We start from the raw sequence: 23,129 nt of genomic DNA, 5'->3' as shown, positions 1-23,129 counted from the left end.
GCGGAGGGGACGGCGGCTCCCCCTGCGCCGGTCCCGGACCGGGTGCGTGGGAGAAGGTGTCAGACTCCGTCCCTCCCCCCGAGGTTCTGAATACAAGACACCTAGTTCAATCTGAATTTCGGAAACAACGAATAACTTTATTCCTAAGTACGTCTCAAATACTGCATGGAGCACCCCGTCAATGAAAATTTCCGGTTGTTAATCTGAAAAGCGTCCAGGAGAAGCCCATCCGGAACCCCTTCGCGCGGGTCCCGACGGGGCGGCCCCTGCACCCGAGCGGGTGAACGGCCGGGCCCGGGGCTTCGCGCTCGCTCACCTTAAGCACCAGGACCTGGAGCATCTTCCCCGCGCCTCGCCGGCCGCCCGGCGGCCTCGCCCTGGAGAGACGCGCACCGCCGCCGCCTCGCCCCAGTCCTGTTCTCCTTGTCGCTACTCCCTCGCGACGAACTTTGGAGGCGAAAACCTGCAGGGCCGGCGTCCGAGGCGGGGCGCGCCTCCTCCCGGGTCAGCGCCGCGGAGTCCGCGAGCCCAGCTCCGGCCACGCACCGCCGGACAGCGGGCGACTCGCAGCGCTCCCACCCGGACGCCGCCGGCGGGGGTGGGGGCGGCACGCTCCGGCGCCCGCACCGCCCCCAGCCGCCCAACCCCAGACCGCAGAACCCCCGAGACTTCCAAAAACCACAGAGACGCCAACGGCCGGACAACCGCCGCCGCCCTGCGCACGGCTCCTGGGGGGCGGAGCTTCGGGGAGGGGCGTCACGTGGCTCGTTTCCGGGTCCACGCGAGCTTCCGGCGACCCCACGATCGCGCGAGTCCGCGTGGCGCGGAGTGGCCGCCTAGAAAGCCCTTGTTCTCCGACTCCCACTTTGTCCAAAGTCCATCTCATGGCCTTGAGGATTAGGAAGAGTCCCTAAGCACACACACCCCCGACCCAACTCCCCCATCCCATCCCCATTCGCTCCCCACCCCGCCTCCCGCCTTCCTGGGCTCCTGACCACATCCTCTCCGACCTCCAGCTTCCGGTATGGCTCCTAGTCCCCACTTCCCTCCCACCTGGCCCTCACCCGGAAGTCCTCCCCACGTGTCTTGGATACGCTTGTGATCACCGTAGATCGCAGACTTTGGTGTCATGGACCATGTTTTGGCCCGGATGTGTTGCTTTTTGTTGTTGTTGAAGCGCCATAGGGTTCTTAGAAGTTTTCAACGCTTGGAAACCTGTGGTTTCTCACCTGAAACTTAGGATTCAGTGGTTCTCAGAATTAGATGAGGTCAACCTGTGTGAGGGGCTTCCCTGATGGCTGGTAAAGAATCTGCCTGCAATGCGGGAGACCTGGGTTCAATTCCTGGGTTGGGAAGATCCTCTGGAGACGGAACGGCTACCCACTCCAGTATTCTGGCATGGAGAATTTCATGGACTGTATAGTCCATGGGGTCACAAAGAGTCGGACACAACTGAGCAACTTTCACTTCACTTTCACCCTGTGTGAAATAAAGGACACCCAAGAGGCACTCAAGGGAGGTTAACTTTTATTACTGTCCCAGGGATCTGTTTCCAAGGCTTGAGTAAGCCAACAAACAGGAAAGTAAAAGAATATTACTTAAATATCGAAGGAACCTCAGCTTTAAAAAAAAAGGGGGTGGGGCGGGGTGCTGGGCCTAGGTGGTTTTACAGATTAAAAAAACCACAAAAATTTCTTACACTCATATCAACAAGATGGCAAAAGATGCACCAGTCTAGAAAGAACATGACAATCGTAGGGTTATATATTTGGGAAACAGAAGATTCTCATTAAGCTTTCAATGAAGGTTTCAAAAGCTTTCAAGCTTTTTTATTTATTTTACCGTGGACCATTTTTAAAGTTTTTTTTTAAATTTTTTATAATATTGCTTCTGTTTTATGTTTTGGTTTACTTGGGCAGGAGACATGTGGGATCTTATTTCCTTAATGAGGGATTAGAAACTGCACCCCTTGCGTTGAAAGGCAAAGTCCTCCAGGGAAGTCTCAAGCTTCCAGTTTTAAATATAAGCTTGAGTTTACAAGTCAAGCAAACGTGCACTTAAAGCTTCAAGCAGGAGAGCTGGAGAGCAGCCATGTGCCTATGGTGCCAGTCAGGAGGAAAACACAACAGGAAGTACATGAAATGCACCTGTTGCTGAATTGGGCTAACCAGGCCCCACCCCCACCCCCACCCCCCAGTCAGGCAACTGTCAGGACCAGAGCACCTGAAAGCTCCAAACCTTGTCAAAAAAAGATGGGGAATGGCCAGGTCAGTTTTAAATAGGCGGTCCCTGAGGCAGTTCTCAAGCCCCAAAGTAGATACAGAGTACAGCCAGGTGATGCTTTTTTACTTTTGAGACAGGTCTGGGACTCTTGATGAAAGTGAAAGAGAGTGAAAAAGTTGGCTTAAAGCTCAACATTCAGAAAACTAAGATCATGGCATCTGGTCCCATCACTTTATGGCAAATAGATGGGGAAACAGTGGAAACAGTGTCAGACTTTATTTTTCTGGGCTCCAAAATCACTGCAGACGGTGATTGCAGCCATGAAATTAAAAGACACTTACTCCTTGGAAGGAAAGTTATGACCAACCTAGATAGGATATTAAAAAGCAGAGACATTACTTTGCCAACAAAAGTCTGTCTAGTCAAGGCTCTGGTTTTTCCACTGGTCATGTATGGATGTGAGAGTTGGACTATAAAGAAAGCTGAGCACTGAAAAATTGATGCTTTTGAACTGTGGTGTTGGAGAAGACTCTTGAGAGTCCCTTGGACTGCAAGGAGATCAGTCCTGGGTGTTCATTGGAAGGACTGATGCTGAAGCTGAAACTCCAATACTTTGGCCACCTCATGTGAAGTTGACTCATTGGAAAAAGACCCTGATGCTGGGAGGGATTGGGGGCAGGAGAAGAAGGGGATGACAGAAGATGAGATGGCTGGATGGCATCACCGACCCGATGGACATGAGTTTGAGTAAACTCTGGGTGTTGGTGATGGACGGGAGGCCTGGCATGCTGTGATTCATGGGGTCACAAAGACTCGGACACGACTGAGCGACTGAACTGAACTGGGGCTCTTTGCTGCAGTGCTGCAAAGCTTGCATCTGAACACATCTCCCCACCAGCTAAAAAATACGAAGAAACTATATGGGGCTAAAAATAACTGTACAGTTGGGGCAAATTCTGGACCCAAATGATAGAGACCAAAAAACCCAACTGCCATTTCTGAAGAGCTAGGAGCAAAAACCTGGGTGTCTGGAGCAAAAGGAGAGTATTGCGCATGCCACCTGCACTCAACATCACAAAGAGGTGGGCAAACCACCTAGGCCATCCCTCTAGCCTGACCCCTGGCCACACCCCTACCCTCACCCCAAATAAGGAACGAGCTCACTGCCCCACACATACTCAGGGGTACAGGGGCCCCATTAAAGCCCTGCCTGAATTTATCTGCCTTCTCTAGTCAATTTCTGTTGATTGGGGAAGGCCAAGAACCCTGGTGGGTATCACTGATTAGATACCCTGCTACTATATGGTGTTTCGCAAACTTCTCACAGCATGGCTCACAGAACCAAAAATACTTGTCAGTCTGGGCTGAAGCATCAAGACTGCTGCAGTGGGAAGTCATTGTGTGGGGCTTCAGCCACACAGACCTCTGGAGGCTGAAGGGTGTCAGTATCTGTACTTGTCTCCCCTTCCCACAGCTAGTGGGAAGCACTTTTAAAGTGATGGAAAGATAAGATGAATACAAAAAGATTTTAGCATGGTGCATTTTTATAAAGTGGTTTAATTCTGGTATCAAACCCTGACCAAGATAACACAACCCCAGACGAATGAAGGTGCTGAAATCCCAATAAAATGCTACCAGTAAAACCTAAGACCAAAAAAAAAAAAAAATTAGGAATGCAGGAAGGTTTAATATTGGTCAGTCACAAACATGGCTAGCTCATGACCCAGCAAGCAACCAAAAGTTGTCATGAATTGATGGGCTCTCGCAGGCACCATGGGGTGATGACGGGGCTCCCCATCATGGGAATGATACTCTGGTTCTGCAAAGGGCTTCGTGGAGAGAGAGCTGTTCTTAGATTTTTTTTGCTCCCCAGCCCCAAGAGAAGGGAGAACGGGAGAGAAGACAAAGCATTAGGAATGGCAGGAGGAGTCGTCTGAGTTAACAGAACCTGTAGTCATGCTAGACCAGTCTCTTCTGTTGGTGTGCTCATGGTGGCTTGAGAGGTATTGGGAGAAGCTGATCTAAGTTTTCCAGTACTGACATAATTCTAAAAAACGGGCATGACAGGGGCATTCTTTGCTCCCCTCCCTCCTAGATCCTTCCCCCACCAAACGTAGTTCAGATGATCTTACCTTTGAGTCATCAGTACTCATAAGCAGTGTGTACTTTCCCAGTTTTAAAATATTCTTGTTTTAAAAGGGATAAAAAACAAGTTTGGCCTTAAAAGCTGGCTTCATTACTTGGTCACCTGATTTGGAACTTTTAAAATTCTTTTATTCTGCATTAATCAAGAGGAAGTGAACGTTGACGTTATGGCATTCAACCCAAAAGCAGAAGCCTGGTGCCTGTCCAGGGTTTTTCCCCAGACAACTCAGTTATCTTTGATGGGACTTGCTCTGTCCATCAGAGAAGGTCTTCTTCATGGTTCCCACTGATACTATACATCTGTCAGATTACCCTTGTTTCTAATATACCTTTTCCATAGCTCAATACTGTGTTACTCACTGAAAGATTCTCATATTTCCATTTCTAACTGTACATACAAACTAAAATTAACTTATTGCTTCCTGTGATGAATTTCATTTCATTTGATTAGTACTCTCTGAGGTTTTGCTTTGTTTCCCTCTATTTATTTTTAGCCCTCATGCAGGATTGTTTTTAAGCAACTTATAATTAGGTTTAATTTTTTTTTCAGTTTTAAATGAGATGTAATTGACTAATCACGTTATATAAGCTTGAAGTGTGCAACATAATGGTTTGATAGATGTATATATTATAAAATGATTACCATGTATGTTTAGTTAATATCCATTAGTTATATAACATAGTTAAAAAAAACTTTTTCCCCTAGAGACAAAAACTTCCTCTCTTTCCTTTTAAAAAAGATGTTTAAAACAAACAAAAAAGATGTTTATTTGGCTGCACCAGGTCTTAGTTGCAACACTCAGGATCTTCGATCTTTGCAGTGTGCAGGATCATTAGTTACAGCATGTGGGATCTAGGACCCCAACCAGGGATTGAACATACACCGCCTGCATTGGGAGTATGGACACTGGACCACCAAGGACATTACTCTTTTTTTTTTTTTTTGTAAGTTTAAAAAAAAATTATTTCAATTGTTTGTATTCTACTACTTTTATTAATGTTCTGTTTTTCAACCTTTGAATTTTAAACATTTTTAGCTTTCTGACTTTAAAAAAATTTTTGAAGTAGAGCTGATTTGTAATGTTTATTTCTGTACAGCAAAGTGATTCAGTTAGAAATATGTATTTTTCCACATTCTTTTCCATTATGGTTTAATCATAGTATATTGAGTATAGTTCCCTGTGCTATATAGTAGGACCTTGTTGTTTATTCTGTATATAAGCATTTGCATCTGTTAATCCCAAGCTCCCAATCTCTCCCTCCCTCACCCCTTGGCAACAAGTCTGTTCTCTTCATCTGTTATCATATACTCTTTTTTAAAAAAAATATTTATTTGGCAGTGCCAGGTCTTAGATGCAGCACTCAGGATCTGCAATTCTCACTGCGGCATGCAGGATCTTTAGTTGCGGCATGCAAACTCTTAGTTGTGGGATGAGGGATCTCGTTCTCTGACCAGGGATTGAACCAGGGCCCCCTGCATTGGAGGGCAGAGTCTTAGCCACTGGACCACCTGGAAGTTTCACCATCTGCTCTTTTAGAAACTATGAAATATATAATACAGTATTGTTAACTGTACTCATCATGTTGTATATTACATCCCTAGAACTTATTTATCTTACAACTGGAAGATTGCTCCTCTGACCACTTTATATGAGATTTTTTTAGATTCCACATATAAGTAAGATAGTATAGCATTTGTCTTTCACTGACATGTCACTCAACATAATGTCCTAAAAGTCCATCCATGTTGTCACAAGTGCCAGGATTTCCCTCTATGACTAAATAGTATTCCACCATATATGTGTGTGTGTGTATATATATTCAACATGTCTCTATCCATTCATCCATTGCTATGCATTCATTCCTTGTTGATGGACACAGGTTCTGTCCATGTCCTGGTTATTGTAAATAGTGCTGCAGTGAACACTGGGGCGCTGCTGTCTCTTCAGGATAATTATATAAATGCTTTCAGTTATGTGTGTGTGTGTATTCTGACAGTTCTATCTTTAACTTTGGAGGCACCTCCGTACTGTTTTACATAGTGACTGTACCAATTTACATTCCCCACCAACAGGGCACATGGGTTCCCTTTTCTCCACAACTTTGCCAAAACTTACCTCCTGTCTCTCTGATGACAACTATTCCAATAGGTATGCACTGTTGGTATCTCATTGTGGTTTTGATTTGCATTTCTCTAGTAATTAGTGATGTTGAGTACCTTATCATGTATTTATTGGTCATCTGAATACCTTCATTGGAAAAGTTTTCAGGCCCTTTGCCAGTTTTGTTTTTTTTCTTTAACTTTTATTTGCATTTATTTTCTTGTGGCATTTATTCCCAGGCCATAAGTTTTTGTTTCTTCAGTTTCTTTTGGGATATCTTTTTCTTCTGTGCAACCTCCTCTTCTGGTTTAGGAACAATCTGTTCTTTTCCAGTAAGGATCATCTCAATGTGGCAGGGAGAGCTCATGTAGGGGCCGGTCCGACCGTGAGCTCTATAAGTCCTGTGCCGCATCTTAGGGGCTTTGTTCACCTGGATGTACTCAGTGACCAGATAATCTACATCTAAGCCCTTAAGTTTAGCATAACTCTCTGCATTTTTGAGCATGTGCAGTAAAAATTCAGCACTCTTTTTGGGCCACCGACCCTGCGTCCAGCCCCACTGTTTGGCCTGTGCACACCTACCAACTGCACCGTTGCATCGATGGGATGGCACACGTTGCTTCTTTAAAGTGACATCCTTCAGATACTTGGTGGCTTTTCTGATATGCATATCCTTTATGGCCTGGGCAGTTTCACGAGTGTTCTTGAAGTGAACATGAAGATTTGAACCTCTTGGTTTGCATGATTTTGTGGAGTTTTCTGGGTGGAGTGAATAGCACACTGTTTTTAAGGTCATCTCAGGCTGCTTACTGGAAAAGCCCATTTTTAAAATTGGATTGAATTTTTACTATTAAGTTCCTTATATATTATGGAATATTAACCTCTTTATCAGATGTGTGGTTTGCAAATAATTTCTCCCATTCAGTTGGTTGCCCTTTCACTCTGCTGATCATTTATTTTGCTATGCAGAAGGTTTTTAGTTTGATGGAGTCCCACTTGTTTATTTCTAATTTTGCTGCATGTGCTTTAGGTTGTCATATTAAAAAAATTATTGACAAGACCCATTTCAATAAAGTTTTCCCTATTTTTGTGGCTTCAGGTCTTAACATTTAAGCCTTTAATTCACTTTGAATTGATTTTATTAGTGGTATAAGATAGGGGTCTAGTTTCATTCTTTGGGCTCTTGATTCTATTTCATTGGTCTATGTGTCTGTTCTTGTGGCAGTAATATACTGTTTTGATAGCTTTGTAATATCACTTGAAGTCAGGAAGTGTGATGCTTCCAGCTTTGTTCTTAGAATTGCTTTGGCTATTCAAGGTCTTTTGTAGTTCTATGTGAATTTTAGGGGTTTTTGTTCTATTTCTATTAAAAAACAAAAAAAGGACATACTAATCTTGATAGGGATTGACTGAAGCTATAGATGGCTTTCAGTTATTGTTGTTCAGTTGTTAACTAATGTCCTATTCTTTGCAACCCCATGGACTGCAGCATGTCAGCCTCCTCTTTCCTCCATTATCTTCTGCACTTTGCTCAAATTCATGTCCACCGAGCCAGTGATGCTAACTAATCATCTCATCCTCTGCTGCCCTCTTCTCCTTTTGACTTCAATCTTTCCCAGCATCAGGGTCTTTTTCAGCTCTTCACATCAAGTGGCCAAAGTATTGGAGCTTCAGCAACAGTCCTTCCAATGAATATTCAGGACTGATTTTCTTTAGGATTGGTTGATTTGATCTCCTTGCAGTCCAAGGGATTCTCAAGTGTCTTCTCCAGCACCACAATTCAAAAGCATCATTCTTCGGTGCTCAGCCTTCTTTATGGCCCAACTCTCACATTCATACATGACTACCGGAAAAAACCACAGCTTTGACCATACAAACCTTTGTGGGAGATAAAGGACAGGGAAGCCTTGCATGCTGCAGTCCATGGGGTTTCAAAGAGTTGGACACAAACCTTTGTCGGCAAAGGGATGTCTCTGCTTTTTAATATGCTGTCTAGGTTTGTCATAGCTTTCCTTCCAAGGAGCAAGTGTCTTTCAATTCCATGGCTGCAGTTATGAAATTTGGAGTGATTTTGGTGTCCAAGAAAATAAAATCTGTCACTGCTTCCACTTTTTCCCCATCTATTTGCTATGAAGTGATGGGACCAGATGCCATGAACTTAGTTTTTTGGGTGTTGAATTTCAAACCAGCTTTTTCACTCTCTTCTTTCACCCTTATCAAGAGGCTCTTTAAGTGAAGTGGCTTTGTGTAGCATGGACATTTTAACAATATCAATTTTTCCAATCCATGAACATGGGCTATCTATCCAATTTTTTGCATCTTCAATTTCCTTGATCAATGGCTCACAGTTTTCAGAGTAGGGATTTTTCACCTCCTTGTTTAAACTGTGTTGTTGTTCAGTAGTTCAGTCGTGTCCAACTCTTTGCAGCCCCATGGACTGCAGCATGTCAGGCTTCCCTGTCCTTCACCATCTCCCACAGTTTGCTCAAATTCATATCCACAGAGTCAGTAATACTATCTAACCATCTCATCCTCTGCTGCCCTCTTCTCTTTTTGCCTCCAATTTTCCTCAGCATCAAGGTCTTTTCCGATGAGTCAGGTCTTCACATCAGGTGGCCAAAGTTCTGGAGCTTCAGCTTTAGTCCTTCCAATGAATTTTCAGGGCTGATTTCGTTTAGGATTGATTGGTTTTATCTTCTTGCAATCCAAGGGACTCTCAAGAGTCTTCTCCAGCACCACAATTCAAAAGCATCATTCTTTGGTGCTCAGCCTTCTTTATGGTCCAACTCTCACATCCAGACATGACTACTGGAAAAATAATATCTTTGACTATACAGATCTTTGTCAGCAAAGTGATGTCTCTGCTTTTTGACATGCTATCTAGGTTTGTCAGAGCTTTCCTTCCAAGGAGCAAGCGTCTTTTAATTTCATGGCTGCAGTCATTGTCTGCAGTGATTTTGAAGCCCAAGAAAATAAAGTCTGTCAGTGTTTCCATTGTTTCCCTATCTATTTTAAATGAAGTGATGGGACTGGATGCCATGATCTTAGTTTTTTGAATGTTCAGTTTCAAGCTAGATTTTTCACTTTCCTCTTTTACCTTCATTAAGAGGCTCTTTAGTTCCTCTTTATTTTCTGCGATTAGAGTGGTATCATCTGCATAACTGAAGCTGGTGATATTGCTCCCAACAATCTTGATTTCAGCTTATGATTCATCCAGCCTGGCATTTCGCCTGATGTATACTGCATATAAGTTAAATAAGCAGGGTGACTACATACAGCCTTGACATAATCCTTTCCCAATTTTGAACCAGTCAGTTGTTCCATGTCTGGTTCTAACTGCTGCTTCTTGACCTGCATACAGGTTTCTCAGGAGACAGGTAAGGTGGTCTGGTATTCCCATCTCTTGAAGAATTGTCCAGTTTGTTGTGATCCACACAAAGGCTATTGTGAAATCAATGATGCAGATGTTTTTCTGGAATTCCCTTGCTTTCTCTATGATCCAACGAATGTTGGCGATTTGATCTCTTGTTCCTCTGCCTTTTCTAAACCCAGCTTGTACATCTAAAAGTTCTCGATTCACACACTGCTGAGGCCTAGCTTGAAGCATTTTGGGCATAACCTTACTAGCATGTGAAATAAGTGCAATTATATGGTAGTTTCTGCATTCTTTGGCACTGCCCTTCTTTGGGATTGGAATGAAAACTGACCTTTTCCAGTCCTGGGCCCACTGCTGAAGTTTCCAAACTTGCTGACATATTGAGTGCAGCACTTTAACAGCATCATCTTTTAGGATTTGAAATCACTCAGCTGGAATTCCATCACCTCCAGCTTTGTTTGTAGCAATGCTTCCTAAAGCCCACTTGACTTCACACTCCAGGATGTCTGGCTCTAGGTGAGTGGTCACACCATCGTGGTTATCCTGGTCTTTAAGACCTTTTTTGTATAGTTCTTCTGTGTATTCTTGCCATCTATTCTCAATCTCTTCTGCTTCTCTTAGGTTAAATTTAGTCCTAAGGATTTCATTGGTTTTTGATGCTACTGTAAATAGGATTGTTCTATTTCTTTTTCAGATAATTTATTGTTAGTGTATAGAAATTCTACTGATCTCTGTATGTTGGTTCTGTATCATGCAACTACGAAATTAGTTGATTAGATCTAACAGGTTTTGGTGCAGTCTTTAGAATTTTTAATATATAATATCATGTCTTCTGAAAATAGAGACAATTTTACTTCTTCCTTTCCAATTCTAATGCTTCTTACTTCTTTTTCTTGCCAATTGCTTCTGTACTATGTTGAATAGGAATAGTTAAGAGTGGGCACCCTTGTCTTATTCCTGATACAGGTATTAGAGGAAAAGCTTCCAACCTTTCACCACTGAGTATGATGTTGGCTGTGGGTTTGTCATTTATGACTTTTACTATGTATGTTCCTTCTATTTCTAATTTGAGTTTTTAATCATGAATGGATGTTCAATTTTGCCAAATGCTTTTTTCTATACCTATTAATTTTATTTTGAACCATTCTTGCATCTCAGGGCTGAATCCTACTTGATCATGGTGTGTCATCCTTTTAATGTCATGAATTCAGTTTGCTAATATTTTCTTTAGAATTTCTGCATCTCCAGTCATCAGGGATATTGGCCTGCAGTTCTCGCCGTGTCCTTATATGGCTTTAGTATCAGGGAAATTCTGGCATTGTAAGTTTGGGGGTGTTCCCTCCTCTTCAAATTTTGGAAGAATTTGAGGATTGGCATTAATTCTTCTTTAAATATTTGGTAAAATTCACCGGTGAAGACATCTGGTCCTGGGCTTTTCTTTTTTGGGTGTTCCCCCCCCCCCCCCCGATTCAATATCCTTACTCACTGTTGGCCTGTTCAGATTTTCTCTCTCTTCCTGATTCAGTTTCGGTAGGTTCTATGTTTCCAGGACTTTGTCCATGTCTTCTGGGCTGCACAGGTTTGTTGGCATATAGCTAGTCATAGTAGCTTCTTATGATCTTTTCTGTTTCTGTAGTATCAGTTGTATTGTCTCCTCTTTCATTTATAATTTTATTGATTTGCCTCTTCTTTTTTTTCTTGTTTAGTCTAGCTAATGGTTTGCCAATTGTTTACCTTTTCATGAGCTTCCCTTGTGGCTCAGCTGATAAAGAATCCACCTGCAATGTGGGAGACCTGGGTTTGATCCCTGGGTTGGGAAGATCCCCTGGAGGATAGAAAGCCTACCCACTCCAGTATTCTGGTCTGGAGAATTCCATGGACTGTATAGTCCATGGGGTCGCAAAGAGTCAGACATGACTGAGCGACTTTCAATTCAATACCTTTTCATAAAATCAACTCTTAGTTTTGTTGGCCTTTTCTATTGTTTTCCTATCTCTATGTAACTTACTTTTGCTCTAATTTCTATTATTATTTTTTTCCTCCTGCTAAATTTGGGCTTTATTTAGTCTTCTTTTTCAAGTTCTTCTAGATAATTAGATTTAAAAACATTTAAGATTTCTTATCATCCAATATAGTTAACCCATTTTTTGCGTATCAGCATGGTTGATATTTATTTTTGTGTGAATTGTCTTATTCTGACGCGAAGAGTCAGACATGACTGAATGACTTCACTTTCACTTTTCACTTTTATGCATTGGAGAAGGAAATGGCAACCCACTCCAGTGTTCTCGCCTGGAGAATCCCAGGGATGGGGTCGCACAGAGTCGGACACGACTGAAGTGACTCAGCAGCAGCAGCAGTAGTAAGCTTTTGTTTGATAGCCATTTTCATGTTTTCTGTCTCTACCTTAAGGGTTGTGCTTTGCTTTTGATTGATTTCAAAAGTGACCTTTAAATTCTAATAGCCATTTTTGCATTCCAAAATATTTAAACAAGTATTATCTCAAAACTACAGCTAATGACTCCCTCCTTTCATGTTTTGTTTTTCTTATTCCTCCCATAGCCACTTCCTGTTAATGACAACATAATCTGGGATTACTGAACAAAATTTTTATGGAAAAAGGTATCTTTTTAAAATAAAGTAGGTTAAAGCCTGAATTATTTTTAACATCTGCAGTGCTTTTGAGCCATATTTAAATAGTCACACTTGCTCCTATATTTTATTTCCATATTCACCATCAGGACTTCTACCATGCAGCTCTATTTCAAAAAGCTTTTATTTTGAATCGTCTTTTAAGTTATTTCTATCAAATAAATTCTTTAGCGCTTTGGACTCTTCAAAGCCCATATATAAACAAGGATTATTTCTGTGGCTCATACATATGACTGATACAAAATTAGTGAACACACATGTCCTTTTCTCCTCAGCATATTATATATACTATCCAGTGTATCACATTAGTGTGTGATACACACTAAGAAGATTTTGTGCCTTTGTAAGTAATCTTTTCTTTTTCTCCTTGAAAATCTGTGTTCTCTATTTTTAAAATTCAAAATGTCATCCAAGTATTGAACAATTTTTGTTATTTTTGTTTTGACCACAGTGGGATCTTTTTATCTGAAGATCAACATATTCCTTTAGATCAAGAAAAATTCATTCTATAAATAATGCTTATCTTCCATTTGTTGGAACTTTCATCTAGACATGCCAATAATCCACATATTGGATGCTCAACCTCTGTTCTTTTTTAATTTGGCTGAGCTGGGTCTTAGTTGCAGAACGCAGGATCTTCAGTCTTCATTGTGGCAATGAGGGATCTTCAGTTGCAGCATGCAGGGTCTAGTTCCCTGACCTGGAATGAAACCTGGTCCCCTGCTCTGGAAGCGTGAAATCTTAAGTCACCTGACCACCAGGGAAGTCCCCCAACCTCTGTTCTGAATATCTGTTTTTCTGAAGCTTTAGTAACAAGGAGACCCAAGAACAAAAACAGTTCAGAGATCCAGGTTTGTCTCAAGGCAACAGTATGTACAAAGTTTCTGAGGTGGGAAAGAACTCTGAGCAGTCAAGAAGAGAAAGAAGATCCTCTGAGGAGAGTGCAGAGGGAGAGGGGTGCTTGATGACATCAGAGAAAAAGGTGGGGCCTTGTAGACCATAAATTTAGTGTTTAAGTGTGAAGAAATGCCATGGAAGGACTTTAATGAGGGCAGTGACATCATTTCAATATCAAGTTCACTTTTCCAAGAGGAATGCATTGAGGGGAAGAAAGAAAATGGAAACTGGCTCTGAAGCTGTTACAGTTGGTTAAGTGAGAGTCAATTGTGGCTCAAACCAATGTGATAGCAATACAGAGGTGGGAAATGGGAATTTCAAGATAATTGTGTATAATAGATCAATAGGACTTGATAGTCACCTGGATGTAGGAATGAAGGGAAAGGTGGAATCACAAATGACTAAGATTTTTAGCTTCAATAATTGTTAGACTTCCAACATAGGGAAGGCTATGCCAAGGGAACCTGCTTAGGAGGGAAAAGTATAGATTAGGGAACAAACTAAACTGTTTTAACAAAGAGATCCTAAAATACAGTGGCTTATATGAAATAGAAGTGTATTTTTCTTCACATAACAAGTAAGAGGTGAGCAATCCAAGTAGCAGGCAGTTGTGCTTTCACATCTGGCTTCTGTTTCGGGGTCCGGAGTAGCTGCTCCAGTTGCCACCATTTCCAGCCAGTGAGAAGGGAAAAGAGAAAGTGGAAGGCAAGCAGTTTCCTTTTAAAAGGATGTGACCTGCATATGCCCATGTATGTGGGCTCCTCCGACAAATTATCCTCCAGGAGATAAGTCCCCTTACATTCAAGTCCTTATTTTATCTCCCACATTACAGGCACTCTTGTTTTATGTTGACAAAGAACTGTGAGGATAAGGACATGTGAGCCTGCAAGACTGCCACCAGCCCAGTTTTAGATTCTTATAGAAGTCGTTCAGAAGCTGGCCTTGCTGCTTTGAGTAAATGAGTAAAGCCTTGTTCCATCCAATGCTTGGCAGTGTTGTGGTCTCCCTGGTGACCATAATACCAAGGTGTGGTGGGCAGACAGGATCAGGCCTCTACTGACAGGCAACAGATACCACCTGCTAGAAAAAGAAGCAGGTTCTACTCTTGGCTGCGGCACTAACTAGCTGTGGGAATCTGTCTCTCAGTTTTCTCGTCAGCAAAATCCTGGTGTTCACTGAGGTCTCTCCCAGCCGTAACATTCTGTTTTCTATGAGAATGAAAGAATAGGATGCCCAAGGCTAAACATCGGTAAGGAGAACTGCTATAGACTTAGAAGCCAGATGGCATGCGAATACTATTTGTTGCTCTCAAAGTTTACATGTTGGAATCATTTACTGAAGACAATAGATTTTACTCTAGATCAGAGTTTCTCAACCAGGACCAGTTAATTCTTCACTGTGGGTGGCTGTCCTGTGCATTCCAGGATATTAAACTGTATCCCTGGCCTCTCTCCACTAGATGGTAGGAGCATCTCACTCTCAGTTGTGACAATCCAAAATGCTCCCAGACACTGCCAGATGCCCCTAAAGGGCAATAGTGCCTGGGGCTGAGAACAACTGATCTAGCTGTTTTCCTGTGTGTGTGTGTGTGTGTGTGTGTGTGTGTGTTAGTTGCTCAGTTGTGTCTGATTCTTTGCGACTCTATGACCCCATGGACTGTAGCCCCCCAGGCTTCTCTGTCCATCAAATTCTCCAGGTAGGGATACTGGAGTGGATTGCCATTCCCTTCTCCAGAGGAACTTTCCAACCCAGGGATCGAACCCTGGTCTCCTGCATCGCATGCAGATGCGATGCATTTGAGCTATAGGAAAGTCTTCATTTATCAATACTTTTTATGAAAAATGAAATTCAATGTATTGATACAATGCATAATATAGTCAAAGATCTGAAATAGAACTGGTTCCTTCTTAACCATTTCCCGTCTTTAAGCAATAAACATTATTCCTCTTAAGAGGAGGTAAAAAAATTACCCATATTAAAAACACTGATAATAAATACCATTAATAAGCACGATTAAATGATGAATAGTTCTACATCTCTCTAGTAACCTCTTTGTATTCTGTCAAGTAGCACTCCAAAATAAAATTATGACTTCTGTTATGGCTTCATATTTCTTTACAACAATCACTAAAGTAATTTCCAATTTGGTAAACTAATAACTTATACCATTTAGTTTTAATGGAATTACCTCTTAATCATCAAGCTAAAGTCATAAGAAAATGACACTGTCACTTGAAGATCACCTCAGTCTTCTGTTCACCATGTATCACCCTTAAATTAATTCCAGCAGAAAGTCTAAGGAATTAATGGATCAAACGCCTAGCATATAAAGTAGTATGCTAATACAGTTTGAAGACAATACAGTAGAACATCTTATTTAAACTTTTGATAACAGAACAACACAGAAGTGGAAATCTCTGTGAAATTTTTTTTCTCTTTTTGGTAACAAAACATTAATACCTTATACTGGTGGGATACTATAAGGTTTAAAGGATAAAATAACAGAGCTACACAATACACTTGAGATAGGAGAGACTGCTCCTAGAACTTACAGGAACAAAGTTCCTTAAGTTCCAGGCACATCTAGTCAACCCTCATTTTTCTCTAGAACAACTACAAGTGGGCCAGCTTATAAAGCAGCTGCTCTCTACAGACGGCTCTTGCCCACTACAAAGCTCTTAGGATAAACGTGTTTATACTTTGGCAGAACTGTCACATGGATGCTATAACCTGTATAATCTCCATAACTGTGGGAATTATACAACACTATTCGGTGAAATTTCTTGCCTTCGTTCATGATTTCTTCATTCCTTTTTTCAGTGGACATACAGTTTTCTAAAAAGTTTGAATCTTCTAAGTACATCTCATCTCCTGAAAAATAATAGTTTAACTTTAGTGTTATTTTATAAAACCTTCCAATATATTAGTATTTATTTTTATTCATTTCATGTATTTGGAACTGGCATAGCTGTTAAATAATCAGAACTTTTCAAGTTTACCTCAATATATTTCTTATGTTTTTAATATCCTACCTAACCTCCCCAGTTCCCCATTTTCTAGCCAAGAATTTTCTTTGGGCACATGAATATTTATAACTGGTACTTTTTCATCCTGAATTATAATTTTTTATACTCTTTTATACTTTTATACTCTTTTATACTTTTATACTCGACTCTCTTTATTTCATTCAATATAACATTCACCTTGATATCCATATAATTTTGGTGTTTCAGTGTAGGCTGCTCCAATCATTTTAGGTTAAATTAGAGAAGCTATCATTTACACATCAAAACTGCTAAGCTGTCCCACTGCAGGATGAGTAACAAATATTATCACAATTCTGAGAAGTGAGACAAGCAGCCGTAAGTAAGAGAGGTCAGAAAACTCCACTGTAAGCTGCCACAAAACTTCTGTCCTGTACTAACCCAATGATAACTGACCACCAACAAAACTCTCTTTCAATCAAATAAGTATAATTTACAAGTTTTCATAATTCAAAATTAAAAGGTAAAAAAGTGAGATAATAGTCAAGAAAGAACTCTTGCCAATGTCTAGGAAATATGTTTACGTAAGTGTATATAAAGTAATACATCCAGAATTTCTGGTTATAATAAAAACTATGAATATCTTATAGAACTTGACCTTATCTAATTAGCTCCACTGTAGCATATAAAACATAAGATTGTAATTCATGTGTCTGTGTGGGAGAATACGGCAATACAGCCCAGAGCATTAAATGGGAATATCAACAAGAACATTGGTAAACACGGATTTACCTGGTAAAAGATGGATCGTCCCATCAGCAGTTAACAATATGATTGGCATCCATCTTTCCGTTCCTTCTGATTCACGATCCAAAGAAAATTTGTGCAAGTCAAAGAGAGAGGCAAAGTTTCCTAGTCTACGTATTTCGTAGAACTGTGGGGGTGCAAGCAAAATTTCCTTTGATATGAGGCTTTCAATTGCCTCTGATGGAGACGACCACTGTGGAAAACAAAGGTAGAGTTTCCTAAGGTTTACCCCATAGACAATGCAAGATTTGAGACCCTTGGATCAGTACTTAAGATCTAACTGAAAAAAAATGTAAAATTAATTCATTAATGTATCTTGTTAGATTCCTCTGAGACAACAAGGAAAGACTCAGTGAAGAAAGCTGGGTTGATCCCCTTCAGAGGTTGATTATTAGGACATGGATCCTGAGAACTAGTAAATAAGCCAGGATAGATCACAACAGGTTGAACTGGGAGAGTTGTTCAGCATAAAAGGCAGGAGATGCTAAGAAGGCAAGGAGGTTCTGATCACTTTCAAAGGAAGACTGAAGTATAAATTCATGGCAGCAGATTGAGAACTTAGAGCCCGTTCATTCCTCCCATAAATGGGAGGGACTCTCAAGGGTCTCTCATTCCTGCCTACCTTGGCTAGGCAATGAGGACATGCTGGCGGACAAGACAAAGCTCTCTCAGGCCTAGTAGGGCCTTCAGCAAACAAAATGTAGCATGGTACATGTAGTGTGTAACAGTGAAGGTAAAGAGGCAGGAGCAAGAGAAGCTTTCAGAAAGGTCAAGAGGCATGACTCAGTCTATTGTCCCAGGAGTGAAATAACTGCAAATATCAACCAGACAGCACCTAACATAAGTAGCCTCACTGCTGTGCCCTCTTTCCCAAGCTTTCCTTCCTTCCACATTTAGCTAAAAAGAGCTGATTCAATTAATATGAAATAACTCCAAAAGGTCTTTCTTTCTTTAACTGCTTTACTGCTAAATATCCACATCCACTGGGGAAATGGACCCTCACATCCAAAACCAGGGAGTTGAAATTGATTGCCTTAAATAATTATAGGCCAACAATTTAAAGGCTTGTATGAGAAACCTGAGAAACTTGTTAAATCTTCACCATGTGGAGCCCAGCAATCTATGTTTAGTAAATATCCTAGATTCTTCTGAAGTTGGCCAAGGTTACGTTTTGAAAAACAAAGCTTTGGTCTTAAAGGACCACCCAATCTCTAATGTATGCTTTGTGAGTTCCATGCCAGTTCAATGGTAACAATGACGATAAAGGGTTAAACAACAGGCATTAACTCAGTGCAACCTGTTCAGGTCAGTCCAGACCATAGGCTAAAATAATCTTAATTAACTTATTGTTTATTGGTTATTTGTTACTAATAGAACACTGCCCAAAATACTTCACATACTTTCCAGTCTTTAATCACTGCGGATGGTGACTGCAGCCATGAAATTAAAAGACGCTTGCTCCTTAGAAGAAAAGCTATGACCAACCCAGAGAGCATATTAAAAAGCAAAGGCATTACTTTTCAACAAAGGTCCATGTAGTCAAAGCTATAGTTTTTCCAGTAGTCATGTATGGATGTGAGAGTTAGACTATAAAGAAACCTGAGAGCTGAAGAATTGATGCTTTTGAACTGTGGTGTTGGAGAAGACTCTTGAGAGTCCCTTGGACAGCAAGGAGATCCAACCAGTCCATCCTAAAGGAGATCAGTCCTGGGTGTTCATTGGGAGGATTGATGTTGAAGCTGAAGCTCCAATACTTTGGCCACCTGATGTGAAGAACTGACTCATTGGAAAAGACCCTGCTGCTGGGAAAGGTTGAAGGCAGGAGAAGAAGGGGATGACAGAGGATGAGATGGTTGGATGGCATCACCGACTCGATGGACATGAGTCTCAGTAAGTTCTGGGAGTTGGTGATGAACAGGGAAGCCTGGCCTGCTGCAGGCCATGGGGTCACAAAGAGTCAGACATGACTGAGCGACTGAACTGAACTTTCTGACAGGAAAAGTCAAACACCTTTAAAAAAAAAAAGGACAAAATCCAGTACTCAACTGAAAATCACATTCAACATTCCATCAAAAACTGGGCTTCCTGTGGTGGCTCAGTGCTGAAGAATCTACCTACCAATGCAGAAGACTTGGGTTCAAACCCTGACCTGGGAAAATGGCCTAGAGAAGGAAATGGCAACCCACTTCAGTATTCTTGCCTGGGAAATACCATGAACAGGGGAGCCCAGTGGGCTACAGTCCATGGGGTTGCAAGGAAGTCAGACAAGACTAAGTGACTGAACAACAACGACAATAAAAAACTGTAAGACCTCAGCAGAAAAATGTGACCCGTAACCAGAAGAAAAATCAGGCAATAGAAACAGACCCAGAAATTATAGAGATGATGGAACTGGCAGAAAAAGACATTAAAAATCACTGTTACAAGTATGTTCCATTGGCTCAAAGATGTAAAGGAAAATATGAACATGAGAGAAATAGGAAATGTTTTTAAGAAAAAATAAATGGAACTTCTAGAGATGAAAATTACACTGGATGGTATTTACAGCAATTTTGATACTACATATAAACAGAGAAAATTTGAAAATACAGCAATAAATCTATTCAGAATAAAGCACAGAGGAAAAAAGCTAAAAAAAAAAATGAACAAGTGATCAAGGACCCACAAAAAATTATCAGGTAGTCTAACATACATGTAATTGGAGTCCCAGAAAATAGGGGGAGGTGAAAAATATTTGAAGAAACAAATAATTATTAACAAAACAAAAAGAAAACTATGCACATCATAATCAAATTACCGAATACCAGTAATTAAAGAGAAAATACTTAAAGCAGGCATACATATCAAAACCAAAAATACAAACACGTTATGTACAGAGGAACAGAGTTAAAATCAAACTTTTCTAAAAGATGATAAATGTGCACTAAATTTATTGTGGTAATTATGTCATGGTATATGTAAGTCAAACCATCATGCTGTCACTTTAAACTTACACAATGTGCAATGCTAAGTCGCTTCAGTCAGTCCAACTCTTTGCAACCCTACGGACTATAGCCCGCCAGGCTCCTCTGTCCATGGGGATTCTCCAGGCAAGAACACTGGAATGGGTTGCCATGCCCTCCTCCAGGGGATCTTACCGACACAAGGATCAAATCTTTGTCCCTTATGTCTCCCACATTGGCAGGCGGGGCCTTTATCACTAGTGCCACTAGCTGTATGTCAATTATATCTCAATAAAACTGGAGGGAAAAAAAGCAGATTTCTCACCAGAAGGTCATGCAAACTGGAAACTAATGAAGTAACATCCTTAAGTACTGGCAGAAAAACAAAACAAAAACTCATACTGTTAACCTATATAGAATTCTACACCCACATGAAATAGCTTTCAAAAAATAAAAGCAAAATATTTCCAGACAAACAAAATTTAGAGGATTCACTGTCAGAAGATTCAAGACATATTAGAGGAAGTTCTTTAGGCAGAAAGATACCAGATGTAGATTTAAATCTACACAAACGAATGAAGAGTGCAAAGAACACATATGCAGGTAAACAAAAAACATTCCCCCCCCCCCATTTGCACAGTTTTCAACAGACTAACTGCTTAAAGCAAAAATAATCACTGTATTGTAGAGTTCATAGTAGAAATAAAAGTCAAATGTATGACTACAAAAGCATACATGACAGGAGGGGAGAAATGGAAATATACTATTTTATGATTCTAATACTACACATGAAGTGAGAGATGTACTGCAAATCATAAAGCAACTACAAAGAAGTACAGTTAATTAGGCAATAATGGAGATTAAAAAGAGTCCAAAAAATACTCAAATAATCCAAAAGAAGTCAAGAAAAGAAGAAAAACAGTGCAAAGAATAGAAGGGACAGATTAAAAAAACTAACAGCAAGATAGTAGATTTCAGAATAACATTGAATGTAAATGATCTAAACACTCCAACTGAAATGCAGAAACTATCATAATGGAGAAAAGGTAAGACTATATACTGCCTACAATAAACATACTTTAAAGACACAGGTTAAAAGTAAAAAATGGAGGAGGATATACTATGCTATTGCTAATTAAATGGAAGACTGAGCAGCTATATCACTATCAGATAATAAACTTCAGATTTCAGAATCAGGAACATTGTCAGGGATAAAGAAGGCTAGTTCATCATAATCAAAGACTAGCTCCAACAAGCTTGAATAGTCTTATGCAACACCTTACAAACGAGCTTCAAAATACCCAAAGGAAAGCCTGACAGAACTAAGAGAACAAGACAAACCCACAGTTACTCCTTAAGGATTTCAACAACCTTTTCTCAGAAATCGATGGAACAGGTTAACGATATGGAAGACCTAAAAAGACACTATCAACTAACTTAACCTAATTGACATTTTTAAAAACACTCCATCAAATACAGCAGAAAATACATCAACTACAGCACATTCTTTTTCAGGTGCAGAGGAATCATTCACCAAGGTAGGCCATCCGTAGCCGAAAATGAAAGTGAAAGTCGCTCAGTCTTGTCCGACTCTTTGCGACCCCACGGGCTATCCAGTCCATGGAATGCTCCAGGCCAGAATACTGGAGTGGGTAGCCTTTCCCCAACACGTCTCAAATGAAAACGTTTCAAATAAATGTTAAAAGACTGAACTACGAGGAAACAAACGGCTGCGGGGACGAAAAGAGAGAAAGCGTGGCAACTGCTCGGGAAGGAGCACTTAGCAGAACTCCTGGGATCTCCGCCGGCCGCCCGCTGGAGAAGCCGCGTCGGGGAGACATCGTCGAGGCCCTGGGACTGCGAAGCGGGAGAAAGCAGAAAGCAGCTCACCCATGTCACAGCTTTGGCCTGCTGGGCCGGGGTCCGGCCCGCGTGGGTCCCAGGCCCGCCCGGTAGCTAACTGGCTATGACAGCCCTGAGGCGGCCTCCTGGAAGGTCCGGGGGGGCCTGGGCCGCCTGCCGGGTCCTCATTCTCTAGCTCCTGTGGGTCCCCACTCCGGGCCGCGAGGACGCCCTACCTGGCAGCCCACCACCTCCACCAAGTCGGGGAAGACCGGCGGCGGCTCGCTCAGACAGCACAGGAAGAAGGTGGTTTCGAAACGGCGGCCGCCGGGGCGTGAGAAGGGCGTGATCCAGCCGCTCCAGTCGCGCAGCGCCCAGATGTCGGGAGTGCAGTCGAGCTGCGAGCACAGGCTCAAGAAGTACCGCGGGTCCCGGCGGACGCGGGCGCGCCAGTCGGCCAAGGCGGGCGGCGGCGCGAGGGCGCAGCCCGGCGCCTGATCAGGGGGCCGCGGGCTCCTGGGCCGCAGCAGCAGCACGCCCGCCTCCTCGAATGCCTCGCGGATGGCGCAGATGCGGAAGGCGATGTCATCGGGCAGCGCCGCCGCGTCCTCGTCCACGGCTCCCGGCTGGATGTTGGGCAGCACCGGGAAGGCGGCGCGCTGGGGCGGCGCGGGTCCCAGGCCAAAGCGGGGCGGCCCGTGGTGCGGCGCGAAGAGGCGTAGCCAGTCGGTCGAGCGGTCTGCCGCCTCCAACACCCCGCCCGGGAAGACGTGCGCCCCGGGCAAGAAGCCTTGGCTCTTGGAGCGCTGCAGCAGCAGCACCCGGAATCCCTCGGCGGGTGGCTGGGGCCTCGACGGGGCGTCGGGGACCGGGCGCGTCCAGCCCGCCGCCAGCACTAAGGTGGCTGCCCGCCTCCAGCTGCTTGGGCCCGGTCGCACCGGGACACTCATGGCGGGCGGCGGCGCGAGGCTTCCGGGCTCGGGGTTCTGGTGCGACTGGAGCTCTCCCGGGAAGTGAGCACAGAAGCTGGCTTCTTGCAAAGTGAACTTCCGCCTCTCCCTGGGAGGCGCGCAAGGGGCAATCGGTGAACCCGGGCTGTTTGGCCTCGCTGGCGCCTGCCTGTAAGGAGGGTGTGGTGGCGACACAGAGAAGCTCTGCC

The 23,129-nt window shown here is 42.4% G+C and overlaps 2 protein-coding genes across 4 annotated transcripts in view; both read right to left on the bottom strand.

Annotated features, from left to right (window-relative positions):
* The window catches only part of TDRD12 (tudor domain containing 12), a 76,115-nt gene extending 75,560 nt beyond the window's left edge, over positions 1-555 (bottom strand). For all 3 annotated transcript variants that reach the window (XM_061138941.1, XM_061138943.1, XM_061138942.1), the window contains exon 1: positions 317-555. In XM_061138941.1, the coding sequence (XP_060994924.1) occupies positions 317-340 (24 nt within the window). In that variant the 5' untranslated portion in view covers positions 341-555. The remainder of the gene's footprint in view (positions 1-316) is intronic.
* A 14,877-nt stretch (positions 556-15,432) lies between these two features.
* NUDT19 (nudix hydrolase 19) lies at positions 15,433-23,116 on the bottom strand. The gene is made up of 3 exons (XM_061138940.1): positions 22,207-23,116; positions 17,172-17,379; positions 15,433-16,266 (listed from the first exon to the last, which is right to left on the bottom strand). Exons 1-3 carry the CDS (start codon positions 22,918-22,920, stop codon positions 16,043-16,045), a joined length of 1,146 nt encoding a protein of 381 aa, XP_060994923.1. The 5' UTR covers positions 22,921-23,116; the 3' UTR covers positions 15,433-16,042.
* Between the last annotated feature and the right edge of the window lie 13 nt (positions 23,117-23,129).

This window comes from Dama dama, chromosome 4 (genome assembly GCF_033118175.1).
Source record: "Dama dama isolate Ldn47 chromosome 4, ASM3311817v1, whole genome shotgun sequence".
Classification (NCBI taxonomy): Eukaryota; Metazoa; Chordata; class Mammalia; order Artiodactyla; family Cervidae; genus Dama; species Dama dama.
This window is presented reverse-complemented; position numbering and strand designations above follow the sequence as displayed.